The sequence below is a fragment of the Aotus nancymaae genome, unplaced genomic scaffold, assembly GCF_030222135.1.
Source record: "Aotus nancymaae isolate 86718 unplaced genomic scaffold, 86718_ANA_hifiasm-v0.15.2.pri h1tg000072l, whole genome shotgun sequence".
NCBI lineage: Eukaryota > Metazoa > Chordata > Mammalia > Primates > Aotidae > Aotus > Aotus nancymaae.
In genome coordinates this window covers 8,260,045-8,277,279 of record NW_026988487.1, presented here as the reverse complement: position 1 = coordinate 8,277,279, position 17,235 = coordinate 8,260,045, and the positions used below count along the sequence as shown (strand labels likewise).

General features: G+C 44.6%; 1 protein-coding gene across 2 annotated transcripts in view; it reads right to left on the bottom strand.

The window, feature by feature from the left end:
* HLF (HLF transcription factor, PAR bZIP family member) overlaps nucleotides 1–14,638 on the bottom strand; it is a 61,427-nt gene extending 46,789 nt beyond the window's left edge. The window contains exons 1-2 of one of the 2 annotated variants that reach the window (XM_012460456.3): nucleotides 14,148–14,638; nucleotides 11,705–12,040 (exon numbers count right to left, since the gene is read on the bottom strand). In XM_012460456.3, the coding sequence (XP_012315879.1) occupies nucleotides 11,705–12,040; nucleotides 14,148–14,262 (451 nt within the window). In that variant the 5' untranslated portion in view covers nucleotides 14,263–14,638. The remainder of the gene's footprint in view (nucleotides 1–11,704; nucleotides 12,041–14,147) is intronic. The other variant, XM_012460457.3, reaches the window with a different exon arrangement.
* Between the last annotated feature and the right edge of the window lie 2,597 nt (nucleotides 14,639–17,235).

Here is a 17,235-nt window from a genome sequence, read left to right as displayed (position 1 = left end):
AAGAAGGAATAGTAATTGTAGAATAAAAATAAAACTGCTGAAAGCTGCCATTTATATATTGAGCACTGTTCTAAGTGCTTTACATGTAGCCTCTCATTTACTTCTCCAGGAATCCTTTGGAGCAGGTATTAGCATCCTCACTTACAATGGAGGGAACAAATGCAGAAGAGTTATATGCCTGGTAGATCCCACCATCTTTGGGGTTGGCTGATGGCATCCTCTCTGGTGGCAGGTAAATGAATGAAAATGATATTTTGGTTCCATGTACTTATGTGAAAATTTAACTTTAAAGATATGAAAATTGAGTGGTGGGGGGGAATGCAGAAGGGGACAGATGGAGATAACTGGCAACAATTTGATGGGAATGCTAATCTGAATTACTGAAATGTCTGAATGACAAAAATTCTTTTGCTATTCACTAATATACATTTGTGGTTCAGAATATTAATTTATATATACACAGTTAAAATCTTTAAAAACTGTTTTGCACTCAAGTTAACTCTGTGTCCCAAAATTATGTTTGCATAATTAATCTGTTTGTTAATATTTTGCTAATATTTTTCTTTTTAAATGTTTAGAAAATGTATAATGTAGAGATGGGGGTTTCACTCTGTTACCCAGGCTGGTCTTGAACTCTTGGCCTCAAGTGATCTTCCCACCTTGGCCACCCAAAGCACTGAGATTACAGGAGTGAGCCACTGTGCTCAGCTAGAAATATCTTTCTTTATAAAGAAGACAAAGATACAAATTTTAGTTTAACAAATTCAACATAAAATGATCATAAAATCTTAATGCAGTGGTACTGCCAGGCAAGTGAGAGGGTCAAAGGAAAAATAAAATATAAGTAGACCTAAATTGTTTCTTTACCCTAGTTAGTGTAACACTGAATCTTCCTGTTATTAGTCTTCTAGGAATCCAATAACTAAATATCATTATCTGGTCTACTAGGTTTGGGTAAATTTCAGTTATAATGTTAAAAATAACTTTTTGACATGAATATAAATATTATTTTTTAAACCATTTAGTTGTCACTGCCCATTTGAAATAAACATGCTTTAGATTATTTGAGGAAAAAAAATACTCCCCCAGGAAGGTATACTAATACCAAGAAATCAATCATAATAATATGAATTCTATGAAATTCTTACAAGGTCAGTTCTGCAAATTTCTCTCTTCTTGTCTCAGAAACTCAAAGCTTTACTTCTATCTTTACATTTTATATTACCTACTCTTTCATCTATAAATCTTTCAATGGCCTTTGGCCTTTTAAAGGCAATACTATTTTGGTTGGATCTGAGACCTCTGTCTTGTTTTCATAGTGCTCTAGTAAAAGCCTGTATGGTCTCCCGTTCAGTGATGCTAACTCAGCCCACATTATAATGAATCCATCCTAAGGTGAATTAAGTCTTCTGCTCAATCCTTGGGGCAGGCTGAATTTAACTGTTTGCCACTATCCTTAAAAGAACCCTTCATATCTTGGGGTATTGAGATTTCTGTTTTGGGTAATCTGATTACTGCACATCTAGATGATCTTGTTCATCTGGTTTACAGCATTGACTCCCATTGGTCAGGGCCTGGTGGCATCCTTCCCTCAAACAAACCTTTGCTTTTCCCATTCAGTTCAATTCAAGAGGCATTTATTGTGGATGAAAGGACAGGCTTAACTCTTTCCATTAAGTGCAGAAACACTTAGAGAGCAGTGATGAGGCTTTCCTGCTCTACTGTCCATGCCTGGGTTTCACAGCAAAGACATCACAGCAGACTGTTACCCAGAGCTAATTAAAAAAGAAAGCATTGCTCTTCCCCACTCAAGGAATTTCTGCCAAAGCATTTATTTCTGCTGATCCATTTATGCAATTCCACTTTCTAAGAGAACATTTTGTCACAGATGATTTAGTGCTGCAGCTCCCTGGAGCATCTTTCTGTAGCATGTACTCATTGTTTTTAGGAATCTAGGGTCTCCCAGGCAAAATTTGAGAGGCAACAGGGTTTAATAGCCACAAGACATGTCTCATTACAAGACCTAAAATTCCAAAGCATTCTTCCAAAGATCATTAAGGAAACAAATCCCAGATTAAACTTCTAAAAACGAAACTTTTACAAACCCTGTGTGACAGGGGAGCTGTGTAGTTTTTCAGGAAAGAAAATGAGATTGGATGGGTAGTGAGTTAAGAGAGTAATCTCCATTTGTTAAAGTCAGAAAAGAAGGAAAACCAGCATTTTAGGAATTTCACATTCGGTCATGGAGTCTGTACCCACCATAAGCCAATTTAACAGAAACAAATACTGTATAGTTTCTCCCCAGCAGACTTTCGGTTCTGCCAACACTCCTGTAATTGTCTACTATATGTAGCTGGAGGTGAAATTGCCTACATTGACTGCTATTTTTTATTTAAGTGAACTAGATTGGGTTATGGCAACTCTTTCAGCCTTGTGAAATTTTGGCTTGATATCAGAGCACACTTCGGGAGGTACCTGAGCAAGTCATTTCATGTATGTGACAGTCAGCAGTCCTATCCCCCCAATCCTATCCCCTCCCACAATGTCCCTTTCCTCTGCCAGTACTCCCAATATGAAACACACACACACACACACACACACACACGCACACACACACCCCATATCTAAGCATGATGTAGAATTCTGGTTTCAGGGAAGAAGGGAGCCACAAATACAAGGTCAGGACTCAAGAATGCAAAACTGTAATAATGACTCCTTTGTCTCCCAGGAGTAAAATTAATAAGCTAACCAGAAACTTGGCTAAGTATTTTTAGCTTGATATTACTGCTGCAGGTAATCCTTATAATCAGGTACTATTTGTATCACTGAGACATTAACCTCCCCACCCCCACCCACAAACCCAAATGCATGCTTGCCCCCCCACCCACCCCCACACACAAACATACTCATAACATCTGGTTCAATATATTTATTTGCAAACCTAGTAAGCGGTATAAAATAGAGGCATTTAAAAGTGATAAACATTAACGAGTTGGGTTTATTAAAATCTATTTTTCTACTCCTATGAGACCAGGCCTGCTTTTGGACTTTTAAATTCTGAACCCGTCAAATCCCTCAAACTATTTCCTTGCCAAAGAGTGTTTCCCCCAATCACCAAAATTATGGGTTTTATAAATGAAACCTAAACCCTGTGTTTTTGAATTACTTTCTCTAAATCATTAGAACATCGTGTTTTGAAAAGCTGTTTGATGTTCAAGGGAGAGTATTTATATTCAAAATAATAAAAATAAGGAAATCCTGGTTTGCCAGAGGAAATTATTGTCAAGTTTCTAAAAACGTTTCAAATCCAACCTTGAACTCAAGTAGAAATGTTCACATGCCACTGTCCTGCTCACAAACCTTCAATGGCTCCCTATTGCCTCCTGGATAAAGTTCAAGCTCTGCAGCCTGGTACTTATGAAGCTGTCAGCCTGACTGGCACCAACCTCTCTGACTCATCTCCCTGACTCCTTCAGATGAATTTTCTGCACCAGACAAATTGGATCTACACCCTGTTGCCTAAAACACCCTGTGGGCATTCCTGCCTCTATAACTTTGTGGGGCATTAAACTCTCCAATCTGGCTCTCTCACCCCTCCTTCCGGGCCCAATGCAAGGTACAACTCTTCCAAGAAGCCTAGCCCCAGGCACCTTTGCCTTGAGCAAAGGCTGCTTCCTGTGAGTTCTGGCAGCTTTTATTGGCTATGTGCTCCCTTATTTATTTTTAAATTTTTTATTCATTTTCTTGATTAATCTTTCAACCTCCTCTTTTCAACAGATATTAGAGGCCTCTATATGCCCATCATATGACACTGAGAGCATGCTAGTTTGTCCCGTCACTCATCACTTTGCCTAAAAGTCTTATCTTCCCTACTAAATCACTGTCTCTTGAGACAAGCAGCCAAATTGCATTCTTGTCTCTCTTCCTCAGGGTACACAAATCAAAACACCAAAGCACAAAGCAAACACGGATGCTATTTCTGGGACCATGCACATTGCTCTTCGCCTCCTAAAACCTCCTCTGTTGCTTTCTTTTATTTTTTATTTTAGATACAGGGTCTCACTCTGTCACCCAGGCTGGAGTGCAGTGATGCAATCAAGGGCTCACTGTAGCTTCGAACTCCTGGGCTCAGGTGATCCTCCTGCCTCAGCCTCCTAAGTAGCCAAGACTACAGGCATGTGCCACCATATCCAGCTAATATTTAAAAATATATATTTTGTAGAGATGGGTCTTGCTATGTTGCCCAGGCTGCTCTCAAACTCCTGGTTTCAAGCAATCCACCCGCCTCAGCCTCCTAAAGCCCTCTGTTGTTTTCTAATCACTGTATCATTTATTAGAGAAAAATAACTGAACTGACTCATGGTAAAGCCTGGGCTACTATGTTCAGGGCACCAAGCTGGATCTTTCTTGCACGGTAGCTTTAGAAAGCTCACATAACCCCAACAAGGATGTCGCTTTGCAGAAGAGACAATCAAGGTTCAGAAAGATTAAGGATTTACTCATTAAAGAACCCCTTGGGGAGAGGAGGAATTATTATTCTGGAGTGCATGTGTAAAGTCTTGCTTGCAAGCAGGAGGATAAACTGAACCCTTCTCCCTTTTCATTGCCATAACATATCTTCATGGTTTCCTTACTCCCAAAGTCACTATATTGCCTTTAAATATAATTATTAGTGTCTATTGTTAAAAATTCAATGGTAGCAGTAATTGATTGATCTATTAGCAAATCTGACATGGAAGAAATCTAATCAAGAACTTCTTTGGGCAGGGCACAGTGGTTTACACCTGTAATCCCAGCACTTTGGGAGGCCAAGGTGGGTGGAATGCTTGAGTTCAGGAGTTCAAGACTAGCCTGAGCAATATGACAAAACCCTGTCTCTATAAAAAAAAAAATACAACAATTAGATAGGTGTGGTAGTGCATGCCTGTAGTCCCAGCTACTTTGGAGGCTATGGTGGAAGGATCTCTCGAGCCTGGGAGGTTGAGGCTGCAGTGTGCCATGATCGTGCCACTGCTCTCTAGCCTGGCAACAGAGTATGACCCTGTCTCAAAAACAAACAAAAAACTTCTTCAAAATGCATTTTGTTTATTTAATCCCAGGAGCCAGAAAGAATGAGTAAAGGGTATAATTAGCTTCTCAAGGTCACCCAAAACTCAAAGGCTAAGAGAAGGGCAAGCAAGACTCGGCAGAGAAGCAGGGGAGAAATCCAAATTTCTGGACCAGAGTTCTTGATTAGCTAGGAAGGGAAAAGTATCAAGACACTCTTTGAGCCCCATGCTTTGTCCTCCCATGGGAAACGGGATTAGATGGTGGTGAAGGTGCCATTCGTAGCAGCTGTGTGTGAGGCGCTGTGACAATTACTCTGCATGCATTGGTTCCTATGACCTTCAACAGTCCTATGAGGCAGGTCCAATTATTCCAAAGTTCTGGATGAGAAACTGAAAGCTCAGAGCATTTAAATGACTTGCTTGAGATCATGAGCAGCTAATGAGTGACAAAGTCAGGATTCACACTCAGGTTGGTTTGTATATTGGATTCTGTGCTCTAAAAAACATTACTGCTATATTGCCTGTATAGATTGGTGTCTCAAACACAGGACATTCTGACAGACATTGTGCAAGGTGAGACAGAGGCACCTAAGTCTGAAGGACATTTAAATTTACAGAAAAACAGTGGTTTAGTAACTTCAGGACAAGACATTTGCCAAATACTATAATCAATAGTAGCTGTGACCAGTATTCTCACCCACTGCCATTACAGAATCAAACACAGGCTCTGTACCTCCCTGTGCTTCTCCAAGATATATTTTCTAATTTTTTTCATCTGATTACTTTGTCTACTACCTTCTCTCCTCCCTCCATTTTCACTGCTGAGACATAAAAAATGATTCCTGGGTAAAAGTGATTAGCGCTAGTTGGAAGAGAGGTTTCTGAGAAACCTAATAAATCACTGCTGTCTTCTCCTCTAGCTTTCTACATTAGGATGTTATCGAGGCTTTTTCTTCCCACCTCCCCCACCCCCTTTCCTTCTCCTCCACCTAATTCTGCCTTTATATTGCTATTTTTCTAGTCTGGTAGGCACAGTGCTGAACTAGAAAGACTCTGCCAAGACCCTTGGCAGGAGCTGGCCTCCAGGAATCCTGCCCACCACAGCAGTGCAGAGAAGACAGGGCCTCTGGGCAGATAGGCAGGAGAGAGGGCCGGGTTTGGGGTCTGGCTAGAATGTTGGACGGAACAGGTTTCCCTGGCATCTGAACTGCCCTCCAGAGCTCAGCTTTCTCATGCCAGGGTCAGGATTACAATTGCTTGCTGGCACTTGCTGTCATTCTCCTGGGAAGGGAAGCGAGAGGGAGGAGGAAGAAAAAAAAAGCAAGCCAGCACACCACACAGCGTTGGGCAAGCTCCACAGGGCACAGCCACGTGCCTGGAGCACACGGTCATGCAGGCAGGCAGCCAGGGTTGCCAGGGCTCACACGAGAGCTGGGGGGCTGGGCACCCAGACAGTGGCTGTTTCCACATTGGCAGAACAGGAGTTGCGAACCCGGAGGCCCTGCTGCTGGGTTAACATCAGGGCAGTGATTTGTCCCAACCCACAAGGAAGAGAAAGGTCAGGCTGGCTGCACAGAATAAGTGTTGGACACGACGGGAAAGAAAAAAAAAAAGCAAGAAAGCATGTCCTATTTTTGCAGAGGGAAGAGGACCGGATGAATAAATCCCTAAATGGAAAACAGGGGTTGGGAATCCAGTCCTTCCTTTCTGTACCCCCACGCCACTGATACCATGACAGCTGAATGCATCGAGTACTCATGCACTACACACCAGCCATACTTGTCATGCGTGATCTTATTTAACCCTACCAAAACCGCAAGGGGGAGGAAACAGTTATAATTTCCATTCTATTGATGAGTAAACTGAGGCTTAAACAGGTTAAGAAATTGACACACAAAGTAAATGCAAGCCCCTGAGCCCAGAGCCTACACATGCAGCTACCAAGTTGTCCTGCTTTCCAGACGTACCCAAAAATACCTCTTGCCACAGGCTAGGTAGGGACTACTATCCTGTGAATATAAGCAAGCCTGTCCTCTACAGGGCTCCGTGGAGAAGACAAACTCTTATGAGACACAGAAAAACGTCTACCTGCCTCCAGAACCATGCAGACTCCCTCCCCTTCAGGATCTCCTAGACCCTGATGAATGAACAGCACTTCCAAGATACTTGAGACACCATGCACAGCTACGATCAGTCATGGCACTCGCCACCTGCAGATGTATCAGTCTGCTGGGTGGAAAGATGTATGAACTGCATGCCCTTAAGGGGAGCTTCATCTCATTATACTGGGAAAAGCAAGAGAATCCTCTGACCTTCCATAAACCCAGAATCACCTGCACAGAATTTCCCTCCATCATTACTCAGATTCCAAGGCCAGCATTTCCTTCCATACCCAAACCTTCTCACAACGAAGGTCAGCAGAAACAGAACACAAACTCCATATTGCAAAGGTACAATGGGTTCTCCCCCACCCTCGCTCCTTTTGTGCCACCCACTTATGCCATTCTCTTCCCACACATGATCACATGGAAGGGTTTTCGCTTTACTCTGTAACCAGCCTTCATCATAACCCGGTCTCCGTGCTCAGAACTAGAAAGACAGCCTTCTTAATTCTCAGAAGAATATGGGCCTAACAGTGGTAGGACACCCCCCAGCTACTCAAAGAAAAACCACCAGAGGAAACAATTTCAAATCTGGCTTTACAAGCATGTGATATAAAAATAACTCTGCCTTTGTCTGCTATAGATGACTTTCCCTAAAGGGATGGCTGTCCTTAAAGCAATCGCTCAATTCTCAGGGAAAACAGATTCTTCTTTTTCCAGTACCCAGCACATATTCATACCTCCAGGAGAGCACCACCACATGCCACCTCTGATAGTATCTAAAATGCAAACATTGAAGTCATCAGAATGACTCCTGCCATCTCTGTTGGCCTAGGAACATTCAGGAGACAGTACCTTGGATGACTGAGGAGCCCTGCAGTTAGCTCCGGCATCCCAGAACCACCACTCTTCCCTTCATTAAGATGTCAGCCCAGAAAGCTCGGTGATCATACAATAGCCACAACAGGTTTTAATGAATCCCTGGATTGTTTCTTGAAGGAAAACTATTTCTTCAGATATTTTATTCATTCTCTGGTCAGATAGAGGAACAGGGATGGGGTGCCCAAGATAAGAAAGGGGATGGGGCGGTCCTGGTAAATAGCATGAGAATTCACAAGAATAGGCCGGGCACGGTGGTCACACCTGTAATCCCGGCACTTTGGGAGGCCGAGGTGGGCAGATCACTTGAGGTCAGGTGTTCGAGACCAGCCTGGCCAACATGGTGAAACCCCATCTGTACTCAAAATACAAAAATCAGCTTGGTGTGGTGGTACATGCCCGTAATCCCAGCTACTAGGGAGGCTGAGGCAAGAGAATAGCTTGGCTCTGGGAGGCAGAAGTTGCAGTGAGCCAAGATTGCACCACTGCACTCCAGCCTGGGCAACAGAGAGTCCGTCTCAAAAAAAAAAAAAAAAATTCACAAGAATGCTCACCTTGTCATTCCAAGACATCCTGGGAGGAGATCTAAAAATGCACACTTTGTCAGATCATAGTTTCACTGCCTTTCAACCACAGGTAGCACTAACACCACAACAGAGCATGGCTCAAAAGACGCATGCTGAGTGAATAGCCAAAAACAACTGTTTGGCAAACTACTCTGCAATTATCTCCTGATTAGCCCGATGGCTTAATTTTATCAACTAAAGTGTATAATTATGCTCTTATTAATATTCTGTTTCTTCTTGGCAACTCAGTGTCTCCTGACCTTCTTAAAAGTTTTGCCATAAAGCATTGCAGGTGGTTTATCCATTTGTGTGACAGGGTAAGTCCAGATTTTGCTGTCCAAGTAGAAGTTCTAGATGGGTGATTCTCCACCGGGAGTGATTTTATTGTGCCCAGCGGACATTTGGCAGTGATTGAAGACATTTTTACTTGTCACACCTGGGGCAGTGGGGCTCCTACTTTGCATCTAGGAGGTAGGGGCAGCGATGCTGCTAAGCATCCCATAAAGCATAGAACAGTGTCCCACAAGACTTACCCGAACCATTAACAGTGCCAAGGTTGAGAAACACTGATCAAGACTGAAATTATATAATTCCCAGAATGCTCAAGGCTACATCTGTGCTCTTCCCTTCTGAAGACTTACTTTCCTCAAGATTAACTTGGTACTTCTATTCTGGTCACTCCTGTGAGCCACACAGAATACTCAAGAACTTTCTCCTTTTTCAGGTTTGCTTGCAATGTCCATCCATCAAGCCAGCATCCCTTAGAATTTTATTTTGCATTGTAAACTTTGTAATCATCAACAATCTATGAACAGCTGAGTGTTATTTTACCTGAACTTGGTATTTGAAGATGAGATTAAACTTTCTTCCTTTTCTGTGAGGACTATCATCGAAGTTTCAGTTCCAAGAAGGAAATTATTTTGAAGTGTGTTTTCATTATTTAAAAAAGACATTTAAATGGAGAGCTTATTTCTAGACCCTCAGTGTTCCCTTTGATCCCAGCGTCTTTCCACCATTACAAAATGATATCCAACCTTACAAAATGATAGCCCCTGAAACTCAGGAGTTCTTTGCTATAGACTGCAGCTCTGATTGGGCATCCCAAGCTTCTGAGAGTCATTGATCAATATTGACTCTAAGAAGCTCTGACAAATGAGTTTTCAAGCCGCTTCAAATTCCAAAACCCCAATTTTTGACTCTCAGTAGGAACCAAGGTGTGGACACCCAATATGCGCACGTCTCCTGGGAAAAAAATACAGTATCCCTAACATGGTACACATCCTAAATTTGGAAGGGGACTGAGAAATACTTGTTAATTGATTACAAGTGCTAGGGTCAAAATATCCCAATCCAGTAACTACTGGGTAAAAATCTCCTGATGTTTTTCTCCGGAGGAAGGGTTATGTACAGTACCTAGTTACTTTAAGAAGGTATTTCAGAAGACAGGGATTGAAATAAGTAATAAAAGTTGACACATATGACAATGATCACAACTGCTTCCACAAAGAGAACACCATTGCTAGTCATTTGACCTTTTATACATATCATCTCTAATTTTTACAATAAATCAATCAAATAGAAATTGTATCCTTCTATGAAAAGGGAAACTGATGCTCCAAAAATGATGTCGCTTTCTAAGGTCACACAGCTACAAAGTGGTGATTCTCAGTCTACAGAGCATAATGACTGAGGCACAACTGTGTCTCCCACTGGGGCTCTGTTCCCTTCTCTCCTGGCTATTTTCTCACTATGAAGGGTTATTAATTTTGCTGGCTGTTCCTACAAAGAAATTGAAGATAGCGCCACCGCACATTCTAAGTAGCAGGGGCTCAGGATCACATGAAGGAGTGTTTTTCCCAAGCCCCCACAGCGTCCAGGGGTGGCTGGAGGCTAAGATTTAATTCTATTCCAGCCAGTGGCCTTGAGTCATAATTCAAAGTGAATTTTGGAGAAGGCGCCAGCACGCAGAGATTTGAAAGAAAACTAATATGAATATATCAAGGCAGGGGTATTCTCTTCCTCCCTTGCATCATTTCCTTCCATTTAAATCTCGCTCTGTGTGCCACAGAAATTTCTATAAGAGTCAAGGACACGGAGTTCAGTAACAATCTCTAGCACAAGTTTCACATTGTCCTGCTTTCTGTCTTCCCCCACAGCTAAGGCCCTCAGCTTTGTGACCTTCCGGACGATTTATCTGGCTGAATCTTTGTTCCTGGTTACCTGTGCACATGAAATTGTCTTTCTTCCTGTTCATTTTGTACTACAGGGTGCTAAAGGCATGAATTCAAAGCTGCTTCAATCTGTGTTTATATCTGAGCATTAGCAGTGGGTTTTGAAGTACTGGTCATTTCAGGTGATATTTTTGTGTACTATTTCAAGATCATTTACAGCTGACCTTGCAGCCTGTGGGCTTTGATACAGGTGGATTGAGTATGATGGACAGATGAAAATGAAAAAAATATATTAAGAACAGTTGGGGTTATGGGAATAGCACCGAGAGAGATAGAGTCTGGTCCTCAAGAAGGCTAAGAAGCACAAATGAGAGCATGCTTTTAGATTCTATTTCTCAGCTAATGATAAAACAAGATGAAAGGATAGAAAAAAATACCTGCCTCACGCCCCTACTCAGATTTTTTTTTCCTTCAGGACAGAGAAGAATGAATGTATGTAAACCAAACCCTATTAAGAGTCTATCTATTATCTATGTGTTTAGAAAATGAGGAAAAGAGACAGGAGATGAGATGGAGGCTTAAATTATCCAAATAATTAACTGTAAGTTGCTATTTCTTAAACTGCAGTCCTTGGATCAGCTGCATCAGAATCCTATGGGGAGCTGGTTAAAATGTATATTCCTGGGCCTTCACTCCAGACTTGCAAAATCAGAATTTCTAGAGGTAGATACAAAGAGTGTGTATTTACCAGACTCTCCCGATGAGTGATATGGCTGCTCATTAAAGTGGGAGAGCCTCTGCCAGGAGTGGAGCAGAAGGTTCCTCTCTTAGGATCTTTGCTAAAGCCTGGGTGTTAAGATGTTTATGCTAACTCTACCTTGCCTGTCCCATTCACCCTCCTCCTCCCTTTCCAAAGGGAGACTCTTCAGAGAGCTTACCTGGTCTGATGGGGCTCTGCATACAGTTCGGAGATGGGATGCCAGGGTGAAGGGGTGCAGAGGCCCGGCTGCTGAGGTCCATGACCGAGGGGGCAGCCGAGGAAGCTGGCTGCAGCCCGGGAGGGTGAGGGCTGTGGTCATGCTGAGATGGGCTGGGGGGAATGCCATTTTCCGACAAAAACTCCTCCAGGTCCATGTATTCCAACTGGAAAGTATCTCCGTCATAGGGAAGGGTTTTGTCCCATAAGGTAGGCCCCAGGAATGCTGACTGGGGGACCGTCGGGCTGTTACTCTCATCATCCAGCTTCTTTTCCTTGTCTTTATCTTTACTAAATGCTGCAGAAAAAGGGAAAGTTGGACTTAAAAAAAGAAAGAAAAAAAGAAAAGAAAACAATACCACTCTTTTATCACTCTTCCTGGCCTGTTACAAAACCACTTCTCACGAATGGCAGGGTCCTTCTCTGGCTGCTGTCTTTTGTGGATCTAAAGTTAAAAGTTCAGGCAGGACGTGGATCTCTGCCTGTTTTTCAACATCTTCCTATTTACTTTGGAAAGAAAGCACTAGTCCTTCGGACAGGGCTACAGGCTGATCTAGGATAAAAACCAGAGAACAGTCTCAGCACATTATTTGAGAAGAGTCATAACTTAAAACTAAAATAGGAAAATAGCACCTGCGATTATTACAACTGCTGTCATCTTAAAGAAAACAACAGCCAATAACCAGGCTTAAATTATCTTCCAGGAATTCATTGCAGCAGGAATATGAGGTCATTTATATTAGACTTACAAAGCCAGTGTGAGTTAGCGGTCTTAATTTTGGCAAAGCAGGGACCTTCCACCCTTTTTTAATATCATGTTTAGAGCACCTACTGGATGCCTGGTTCTTTCTGTATATCATCTCAAAAATCTCACAATAAACTTGCAAAATAGCAGTTGCCTCCAATTACAACAAAGACATGGGGGCTCTGAGACATGAAGGAACTTGACCAATGCCTCATGTTGGCAGAGAAGAAAAATGAGAACTTTCTGAGCTCACGCTACTGGGGCACACTGATTTTTACAAAAGGAGTTTAAAAAAAATACAAAGTGTTTTCTTTCTTCTCTTCTCCAAAGATTTAAGTATGACCCAATTTACAAAGAGTATGCATTTAAAAAAAAAAAACTTTCAAAAGCACAGCTATTGGAAAAGGTGCGTTATTCTATACACCTATGTTGGAAGTATGCAGCTATTTTCAACCTGGAAATAGTGCTCGCCCATTAGGTCTTTAATAAGCATTCTGGATCTTGCCAATTCTAGTATTCAGTCGTGGGTGGAATCTGGGATTAAGGAATTTGCTTCTGAGTTTCATCTTCACAGAAACACAGCCTCCACTGCCATCCATTCTAACCCTCTACCGTCTCATCTGAAAATCTGACTTAAAACACCCACGGATGCAAAAGCCTGCAGGCAGCCCCTTCCTCCCAAATGCTATTCCTTAAAGGATAGTTAAGGAGGGGGCCGTGGCTATCATCTGCAGATTGCAAACTCTTGCAGTGCAACAGGTTGTCCCCTTCTAGGAAAGAAGATGCAAGTACTCCCAAGCTATTTGTAGCCAAATAACCTTTCAAGACTTTACACTCTGAGCCGCACGGTTCGCATTTGCTACTGTGATACCGAAGGCGTGAAACCGCAACAACCCAAATCCGTGGCACCACTAGCTGGGTTTGGGGCCTCGTCGCACTTACCCTCCTCTACCGCTACCCGCAAGGTTGTCTTGGGAAGGTTTGGGACTTACCAAGAAAGGGCTCAAGCCAGAGGAGGCTCCTGCGCGGTTACACGTGAGCCTGCTCAGCTCTCCCCTCCCACCAGAAAAAGTGCACCGGGAAAGTGTCAGCGCCGTAGGCGTGCACGGCTTCCCGCCGAAAGACCACTCCCCTCACCGGCCCCAGCCCCCACCCCGCTTTCTCAGCTACCCTTCACCAGGAGAAAACGCGTCTTCGCTCACACCTCCTGAGTTCCAAACACTAACCAATAACAGAAGATGTAACATAACCCCAAAACCCAGGCCACGCAGTGGGACCCCCTCCCTCAGGCCGACCCCCGCCCCCTGCCCCGCACAGAACCAGGTCCCGGGGTTTCTCCTTCCCAGCCCTGAAGGCTCTGCCCTCCGCACGTGGGCTCACTCTGCGTGCAGGTGTGCCTGGTTCTAGGTAATGATCCTGACCTGTCAAGTTACACCTCCCACCTGCGCCGCAGGAGCGGGACCCAGGGAGGCCCGGTGCCCGAAGCGCTTTTAAACGCGGCTCAGAAGGGGTCCCTCCCCTTTCATGGAGGAGGAAGAGGAGGACGAAGGGTGCTAGATGAGCTCAATTGCATCAGAGCGGGTCCGGGGCGCCGCGGGACAGGGCGGGGGTACCCCCGGAGCGTCGTCCCTTCCCGGAGCGGGGCCGCGGCAGCGCTCACCGTCTTCGTGGTGAAGGGGGAGCTTCAGCGGGTTCTCCAGCAGAGACCTGAGCACGCCGTAGGGAGGCGGGATAAAGGTGGGATTCAGGGGGAGCGGTCGGGACATTTTCTCCATCGCGATGCACTCAAATTTTTTCCCCCTTAAAAAAAGAGAAAAGAAAGAAACCGCCCCCTAAAATGTTGCTGAGCTTTTCCTCCGTCTTTTGCCAAAAGTACTCGCTCTCAAGGCGGTGGAGACAAGGGAAGAAAAAAAATTACTTATATCTTTATAAATACATCTGCATAAAAATATATATCAAAAAAAAAACTTTCGGGTTTCCAGTGCAGACGGTCTCAGGAGAGCGCGCCAAGTGCCCGCGGGCTCCCCGGCGACGCGCAGGATGCTCTCACCTGCCTCGAACCCCTCGTCTTGCAAAATGTTCAAAATTGAAAAAAAAAGAAAAAAAAAACGTCGACGACTGCAGAAGGGCAGAAGGCACCGCGCCGACCCCAGCCCCTAGTGCCAGCACCGGAGGCGGCGCGCCGTCCCACCCCACCCCCCTCCCCGCGCCGGCCGCCGCTGGTCCCCAGCGCTCCGCGGCCCCGCAGCGCCGGGCTCAGCGCATCCGGCGGCCCATGTGCCGCGGCCCTGACAAGAGTGACGTCAGGGCCCGCACCTCGCGCCCATAGGCGTGCGGGGGCGGGGCCACGCGCGGCCCCGCCCGCCCGGCCTGTCCGCCCAGCCGCCGCGTGTTTAGCGTTGCCGCGCGCGCCGATTTTCCGGGACCTTGCAGCACTGGCTGGTTGCAGAGGAGCAGGGGCCAGATTCCCTGGGACATCGACTTAGGCTCAGATTTTTTTTTTAGGTCTGTGTAGGAAGAGGAATGAGAAATTTATATCAATAGTTTTCAAGCTGGGAATAATCTGAGGAGTTTTAAAAAATCCCGATGCCCAGGCCGCATCCCAGATCAATTACGTCAGAACCTCTGGGGTGATATCCAGGGGTCCATAGTTTTTAAAGCTCCCCAGGTGGTTCCAAGAATAGCCAAGTTTGATGACTGGTTAGATCGGATTGAAGGTAACGACTCTTCTAAATATTTCTCCTGGCCCCAGCCAAGCCTAGCGTCTTCTTTCTTGCCCAGTTTCCACCACCATCAAAAAATACTTCCTATAACTCCGAATGGGATGCAAAAAGCAGAGTGGAGCTGCGAGCAGAGGACTGAGCTACTGGGCACTGTTTCCCACGCTGCCAAGAGTTGTTAACGGGGGCAGGGGCGGGGGGAGGAGCGGGGGGTAGATATTTGCCTGAAACCGAAGGAGACTGGAAAAAGACACATACACACTGAACGGGGTTTTAGGAATATTTACTCTGGGTGAGTACAGGTGACTGTGCTTAGGTCAAGTTATTAGGTCTGCACGGTGATTAAAATAATTTTGTAAAGTATCCCCTAAGGGGGTTTCGACGTTCCTTGCTGTCACAGCAGCTGCGGTGTCTCCCTCTGCCAGTTTGTCCTCGCGGCGCCCATAGTCCTCGAGAGCTGCGTACGACCTCCTGTGTGGGGTGGAGCTCCCTTCCCGCGTGGGGTGGTGGGGCGCTGGTACGCAGCCGCGGCGCCCCCTGGAGAGCTCCGCGAGGGCCATGGCAGAGTCTTCCCCTCCCTCCCGACCTCTCCTTACTAACACTACGGTAGTTCGATCTGGGGAAGGGGCTGCAAGAACGAATGGGCACAAATGAAAGAAAACCATATTTCAGTGAGGCTTAACGGCCTTTGTGACTCCAGGCTGAGTCCCTAGGGAGGGATATGTTGGAGTCTTGATTGGGTTTACTTTCCCAGGAGGGGAATGTGAGAGAAGGGGCGCAGCAGGGGTTCAGGGTACGCTGGTAGGGTGATTCCAGCCAGCGCCTTTCTGCCCTGAGCTGCAGGTTCCTCATAAAAGGACACGTAGTAGTCGAGTGACCTCTACCTCCTCACTCTAAAATTATGGCAAAAGGGTAAGGTGACGTTCTAAGGGAGATGGTGTTGCAGTGTTTCAGGTTTCAGACAAATTCCTGAAACAGCAAACTTTTATTAATGCCACACGCATTTACTGAGTACCACTGTATGTATGCTAGCGACTATGCGGGGGCCAGGGAAAAAAGATGAATAAGACATAATTTTAACCTTCAAGAACTCATCGTTTAGGGTTTGACATATAAACAAACAATATAAGATAGTGTTAAAAGAACAAAAAGGGATAGATGGAGGTGACATGGACACATATTAGGAGAGAGAGTCTAGAGAAGGTGTCTGAGCTGGACGTGGAGCTAATAGTCTTTCATGAATGGTCAAAATCCATCAATTCTATTACATTGTTTTTCATAAAAAAGGGACCCCATCTCCCTATCTTTTTGGAGACAGAGGCTATTTCCCTGTCTTTAGTTCCTCACATCCCTGTAAGCCTATAAACTGGGAGGACTGAGAGCCTCCTCTCAGCCTGGTTAGAAATCTGTAAGATTGCAGATTCCAGGTACACAAATGATGCATTACCTAAGCTTTTTATAACAGTCCACTGACATTACTCAGCACACCCAAAGTGCTCCACCTGCTCATGGTTCTCTACATGTCTTCACTTCCCCATGTTTCTGGAATGAAACTCTTATCACGTCAAGTAATCTAGTTTTCCAGAATAATCTTCTCCTTACCACCTGGAAGAGCTGAATATTGTGGCTTGGAAATTGCATTTCTCGTTGCAAGTGGATAACTGGTATCCTGGTTGATCAAGCAGATTATTGGGAATTTGGTTCATTTAATTTAATTCCCCTGAGCCTGATCAGCATGTCACAGACCAGGTTGAGGACCAGCCCCTTAGACCATGGTGACCCTCCTCCTTTTTCTCCATCCTTCTGTAACTTCAAAGGCATTTCTTAGAGTCTTAAAAATTATAATTATAAGCATTGGCTAATCTTCAATCTAGCCCCATTCCTTAACAAAATAAATGAAGTTGGTACATCTTTTCTTTTCTACTCTGGCCATTTGTAAGTGTAATTTTATTTTTTAACAAACCATGAATATCTCTCTTTCTCTTTCTCTTTTCTCTCTCTTCCCCAGAAGCAGTTGTGGATGGCTGC